Genomic DNA, 6,845 nt, shown 5'->3' on the forward strand with positions numbered 1-6,845 from the left:
TGGGGAGCGCTCTGAATGCCTCAAATGCTCCATTAAAGTCAGACCTCACAAGGTGCTCCAGGGGGAGGGGGAGAGTAGGACCCATAAACCTCAGCCTGCTGGCACTCCTCACAGTAACAGCACCATGATGGTTTAACACCGCCACAACCCACTGCCAACTGAACTAGTCAATTTGTTTGCCCTTTTCTCCAAGTCCCCAATTCCCTCTGGATTAGAACTTCAACACCCTTTTCCACAGCTATCCTTCTCTCATAACAGCATCTTTCTACGCCCTTTCTTGGCTTCTGCAGTCATCATTCTCCTCTCTAACCATTTACAATACAGGCTGACTACCTGGAGTCCATGGAGCCACTGGATTTGGCCTGCAGAACCAGGTGCTCCCTGCACTGCAACTAGACCAGCAGAAAGATTCACTGGCAGGTGCAGTGACCAGGTCCTACCTAGTGCTGGCCCACCTCAGGTACAAGTGGTGTCATTTTGGCTTGCCATTTGAAAAAAAATTGCTGACCACTGACTTGTACCTTGGCACCACTCCAAATGTACCAGCATCTTTCTAGTAAACAGCTCAAAACCCTATTCATTATATAAGTTGCTTCTCTAGAGGGAAGTCACACAATAGCTGGGGGAAATATCAAGCAAGTTTGGGCAAAACCAGAGTGGTGGCTTATTCCCCACAGCTGTTGATAGAATCTGCCATCTTCAAGAAAGGTTATAGGGAAACAAGTAGGGGCTGAATTTTGGAAGCCACTTATTCAAAAGATGTCAACATTTGAAATGGAAATCCTTCTTTGGACTCTTACTACACACATTTCAGGGCAATCTAAGTAAGGTTGGGGGTTTTAGCACTTAGAGCAGGGATGGGCAAATGGCTGATCTGGCTGGCAGCTGGACTCCATTTCCCAGCAGCCCCTGCCCACATGGCTGGGGCCAGTCTCCATGGAGACCCCAGCTGCCACTGAACTGTGATAAGCAAAGGCTGGGGTTGCCATGGAGACCAACCCCTGCCATACTGGCAGGGTGCATGGCAGGGGGCTGCTCTGGAGCCGCAGGTATCTTGCAGTGGGGGCAGCGTGGTCTGGAGCCAGGACAGAGCCACAATCCGCTGCCTGCATGCCCCTGCCTGGAGCGTGTAGGCTGCACATCCCAATTCTGCCAAGTCCCAGCTCAAGCTGCCCCTGCCACAAGACCCCAGCGACTCCAGAGCAGCCCCCTGCCCTGCCCTGCACATGCCCTGTCAGCACAGCTGGGGCTGGTCTCCATGGCACCCCCAGCCTCGCCAAAAAAATGGAAACAAAAGCTTCATTCCATTCTTTCTAAATTTTTCACATTTGAAAATATAGATGTGTAGTGAAGTTGACCTAGAAAAATTAACCCTTAAAATAAAAAATTAACATAGAAATTAACACATTAACATTTGTTCAAAAATCTGGGAATTCAAGTTCATTTATAAATATCAGAGTATGATCAGGCCAGGGTAATATAATATAAAAGAAAAGTAGTGGCAAGTACCTTTTTTCTTTATAACAGAAAACATTCAATCAGAATTTACATTTTTAAACAGCTCCTAAGGAATTACCCATTATTAACAAGAGGCTAGAGAAAAAAAAAGGTGACCCAGAAAAGGATTGAAGAGCTGATACTATATCAGTGTTTATATAGTTTGTGGCATTTCCATACAATAATACAAAGCAATTTCTTCATTTATTTTAGGGGCTGTACACATGTAACATTTAGATAGGTTTAAATGGAGTTCAAATCCGAAGCAGGCAGACAGTTTAAAGCCGTCTAGAACAGTTCAAAAGTGTACCTGAAAAATAAAACACTCTTTTCGAACCAGTTCACTATGGACCGTTTAAATGTTACATGTTCCATTCCATGACACTCCATGAATGTCTGATCAGTCCTCCAGACAATCCACACTGCATTGCTCTTCCTCCCTGTAACATGGAGCCCCAACCCTGTTACCCCCAGAGGGAGGGGAAACAGGAAAGGAGAGCAGGTCCTCATGGGGATATGACTTTTGAAATACACAGAGCAGGACTCTGGATTAGCCAGCAACAAAAACCAAAACCCTGAAGCCCTGAGACTGGACGGCGGAGGGACAACCAAGCCAATCAGGCTGAGTAGAAGTCCCAAGGCCCATTTTCACAGGCTATTGTCAGATGACCCGAAAGGGGCAGGACTTGGGTGAAGTCCTGGGCTGGGACAGACAGTCTAGGCCTGAAGGCTGCATGGTGAGGAGCTCTAGATAAAGCTAGCTGCCAGAAAAAGAAGGTACCTTAGAGGCTGGGGAATGTGACAGCTCCTTAGTGTAGGAGCTGTAGGAGCCATACTGCAGCAGTTAAGACTCAAGGCAGGGTTTCTGTCTAAGGTGTAACCGAGTAATTTATGTTTCATGTTTATTCCTACCTGAGTCCTAGGTGTGGCTCTGGGAGTAGTTTAGAGGCCATGGGGGGGAAGGGAGGGGAGTGCCGGAGGGGCACTCAACCGATAGAGCTCTGATGAACCAGGGCCCAGGGAAGTGAGCAGGTAGAAACCCAGGAGTCTGGAGCCTGCAGCTTTACTGAGCTAGAGTAGGCTAAAGCAGTCCTGCTAGGAGCCAGAGGATAGTGAGTGGAAGAAGGGCCTAGCATAGTGAATGCATATAGAGTACTAACTCCCAGGCATGGGGGTGGCTATGGGGGTGGCTGGAGGTCATGACTAAAGCCCTTAAGGCACAGTGAGGGTCAGGTCTGGCCCAAGGCCAGTACTGTCAGGGCTCAGCACAAGAGACAGTGTCAGTGAGGCCACAGCCAAGAGAAGCTGAGTTCAGGCAGAGAAGCCCTAAGATAGAATTTGCAGTGGAGAAGTCCCAACACAGTCAAGAAGGAAGGCACAGGGTGAGCTAAGGCTGTCTCTGGAGGTAGCCTTCCAAGTGCATCATCATCACCAAAGGAATGGGAGGCAAGTGGCAAGAGGTTAGGGAGGCTGGATATTACAGCAAGTGAGTTGGGACACCAGGGGTATTAGACATCAGGGCTGAACCCCCTGAGCCTGCTGTAACTGGCCACTCTGGTACATGACTAGGACTCTATTCCCCCCCCCCCCCTTCTTCCCTTTTACTGGCACTTTATCAGTGAGGTCCTCTACACTGCTGGTTAAGCAAGCCGAGTTCCTGCTCCCTACTCAATTGAGGCCAGTCGTGTGCTACTGCCTCTGGGAACCCAAAAATGTAGGTCCAGGTACTCCCCCCACCCCCCATCTGAAAAACCTTGAGTCAGGCAAGCCCACTGCATTTTGGTCAAGTTCAAACTACTGAACTTAAGAGAACTCAGGTTTAGAAAACCAGGTCAAGCATGAAAGTGAAAACATTCCCAGCCACGTCACCCACCCCCTGATGGATACAGAGCAGGGTACAAGTACTCCTCTCTGACAAGTACACTGTGAGGTATGAAGGGCTGGGTGCTCACTCCCACCTCCTGGTGATGAAGTACACAGTGCCTAGAAAGTGACTGAATACGTGGAATGCCAGGACACTGTACATGTGGACACTTCTTACCCTGACAACTGTGAACTAGTTCCCAATTCATGATGTTTGGGAATGGATCAACTGTTACTCATGAACACTCTTAGTGGTTAGTGAATCTGCTGCTATTCATTACTTGTTCAACGTAACACCTCAAAAATGAAGACTAATTGCAAAAATATATTGAATAAAAATAAAAACTGAATAAAAATAAAAAGTATAGCAAGATATTTAAGCCAAACTTTGTTATATTCAATTAAAATTTAATACTTTCATGAGTGAAAATATTTAATAGGCAATTATATATATGTATACTTACAGTACTGCGAAGCTTTTCAAGAAGTAAGTTTAGCTGCATCTATATAAGAACATATGCATTTCAAATTAAAGGACACAAGAGCATCTCATTATGACCACTACAAATTTGATACACAGCACAGTAACAGCTCCATAGCATGCATGTTTAGTGTTAGTAATTTATTTATATTTTGTAAGCTGAAAGTAACCCAAATCTTCAAAACAGACATAATGCAAGCGTGCATGAGTGATACCATGGAAATTGCTTGTGTTAACCTTCATGACTATACCATGTGTATAACTACTGTTGTCTGAATATAACATTTTAAAACAAAACAAAACAAGAAAACCCAAAAACCTTTAATTCTACATTTTAATTAGATGAGTATCCTACACATTTGCCCAACTACAACTGTCAACTTTTTGGGTTTATTTTAATTCTGAACTACCCTTTAAATAAGGTAATCAGAAAATATGCCTTCATTTTCATCTATAAAATACCATATTTACTCAACTGCAAGATGCCCATAAATATAAGACAACTCCCCAATAATTGGATTCTATATATGGAAAATTTATAAATCTGTTATCATTTTCCATGTATTAGAATCTAATTATTAAAGCTTTGCCTCAAAATTTGTCCCCCTCCCACTGCCACAGCAGGGAAAATAAATCTTGGCAGGAGGGCACACCCCCACCTTGGCATGTGCCCCCCCAACTTTTTCTCCCTGAAGCCCCTTTCCCCCCCACCCTCCTTGCCATCAGACCCTTTTCTCCCTGAGCACATGGAAGCAAGGGGCAAATATGACCTTGAAATAAACATGCCTGTAGTAATTTGCATATAAGCAAATTATTACAGGTACTCATAGACAGTTTCATTCTAAACTCATACAGCTTATCTTTTTAAAATAGCTGCAAGTTTTAACACAGGTACTCCATAAACATACTTTTAAGCAGCACTTTTGGACCTACTTACATATAGTATAAATTATACATATTAATTCAAAGTCAAAAGGCTCATGATTTATCATGTAATTCATTGGGCTGGGCCCCAGCAGCCAGCAGCATTTCAAGCGATGGGGACCCCATAGCTCAGCACTGCTCAGAGTGTGTGTGTGTGTGTGTGTGTGTGTGTGTGTACTCCAGATACACCTCACAGAGGCCCCATGTGTTAAATTAGCCTTGCCACTTTAGGACTGAAACTGAGTATCCTTGTCACAAGTCCTTGGATCCTCCAAAAAAAAAATTATATGCAGATGAGGCACATGGCAACCTGGTCTGGTGCCACTTCATGGAGGGTGGGGCCACACTAATCATATGTGACAGGCTGAGAGAGGGGGTGACAAAGGGTGAACTGTTTGGGGCCCCATTTGGTGATCTTTGCCAGACCTTTAAGGCTGGTGAAGAAACAGGAATCATTGGAAAAGGGAAAAGGGGCATCTCAGCTGTGGGAGTGAAGTAAAAAAGTATTCAGTGTAGTGTCTCACCATCACCATAACTTTTAAAAGAATCAGTGCTGAGGGGTACTAAGCACAATGGGCGCTACCATATATCTTATTCAGATGGGCTGTATTGGCTTATCTGTACCTAGCAGGGGGGAAGCAACATGATCACTAAGGTGGCTTTCCTAGTTGTTGTAGATAACTGCTCTTCTGGCACAGGGTAGTACCTGTGGAGGTACTGTACAGTTAACCTGCCACTTTATGAAAAAGTGGGAGACTTTTTCCTAGCTTGCTCCTGGACCTATACAGCTGAGGACAAGCAGAACTCAGGGGAATCCAAACCCCAAGCTTCTGGGTTTGGGCCTGCACCTAGGATTCCTGCCAAATGATTCAGAAGCATCTGAAGCCACAGGCAGGGGTGGAGGGTGTTTGCCGGTAGTAGGGCCACATATGGTTCTTGAATGACTCACGGATTTGGAATTGATTTGGCTGACTTGGCTTGGAACATAAAACATTTTCCTTAAAAAAACCAAAAAAACAAACAAGAACAAAACAAAACAAAACAAAACAAAACAACCAACCCCCCTACCAAAAAAACTAGCAGGGGAAATACCATGACCACTAAGGCGTTTTTTTCTAGTTGCAGGGGAAAACCACTTCCTTGGAAGGGAGTAGTACCTTGACTGTGGTAAGGCATAGTTAGCCTCCCACTTTCACTTCCAGTGGGAAGATCTTGGCTTTACACCAACTTTACGGACATGGGAGACTCTTCCCTAGCTTGCTTCTGTGGCCTTACAGCTGAGGGCAAGCAAAACTCGAGGGCATCCAATCCCCAAACCTTTGGGCTTGCACATAGGATGCCCACCAAAGGGTTTGGAAGCATCTGAAGCCCCAAGAGGGGGTGGAGGATGTTTGCTGGTAGTAGGGCCACATATGGATCTTGAGTGGCTCCCAGATTTGGAATTGATTTGGCTTGGAACACGAAAAATGTTCCTTAAAAATAAGTGTGCTAGATTCCCATCAGCATATCAAAAGGTTGCATTTTTGGTACCAAAGGAAGGTTGTCAGAGATGGCTCTGACGCTCCTGGTGCCAGCCTGGTATTGCAATACCTCTGGTGCCAGTTCCCTGTGGAGGGAATGCCTGCCTGGTATTTTTAAGGACAGCCAAAAAAAAAAAAGATTCCCATCGGTATGTTTGCCTAATACAGGCCAGGTGTTTTATAGTTATGCTCAGTGTTGGCCATATTTAATTAGATTCATAGTTGATTTCCACTACCGAGTGCATGCTGCTTTTGGCAGCAGTTTAATGACAACGTATATAATGAGGTTTCCTTATACATGACGCTTTTTCCTTATATGTGGAGTTTTATCCCCCCACATTGATTGAGGAAAAAATCCCTGTCTTATACTCCAGTAAATATAGCATGCAAAAAAAAAATGTAACCATACAGAGAAGTTAAATTAAGCCTTCTGATTATGCAATTAATTTGGATGCACTCTTCCTCACACAACAGATATAGGTATCAGGAGACCAAGGTATAACCATTCTAAGGCTGCAGTTTGGCTGGGATGTGTGTGCTGGAACAAGATCAAGGGAAAG

General features: G+C 44.7%; 1 protein-coding gene across 6 annotated transcripts in view; it reads right to left on the reverse strand.

The window, feature by feature from the left end:
* The window catches only part of MYO6 (myosin VI), a 190,440-nt gene that overhangs the window by 45,446 nt on the left and 138,149 nt on the right, over positions 1–6,845 (reverse strand). For all 6 annotated transcript variants that reach the window (XM_006020470.3, XM_006020468.3, XM_025200086.1 and 3 more), the window contains one exon: positions 3,825–3,863. In XM_006020470.3, the coding sequence (XP_006020532.1) occupies positions 3,825–3,863 (39 nt within the window). The remainder of the gene's footprint in view (positions 1–3,824; positions 3,864–6,845) is intronic.

This window comes from Alligator sinensis, unplaced genomic scaffold, assembly GCF_000455745.1.
Source record: "Alligator sinensis unplaced genomic scaffold, ASM45574v1 scaffold37_1, whole genome shotgun sequence".
Classification (NCBI taxonomy): Eukaryota; Metazoa; Chordata; order Crocodylia; family Alligatoridae; genus Alligator; species Alligator sinensis.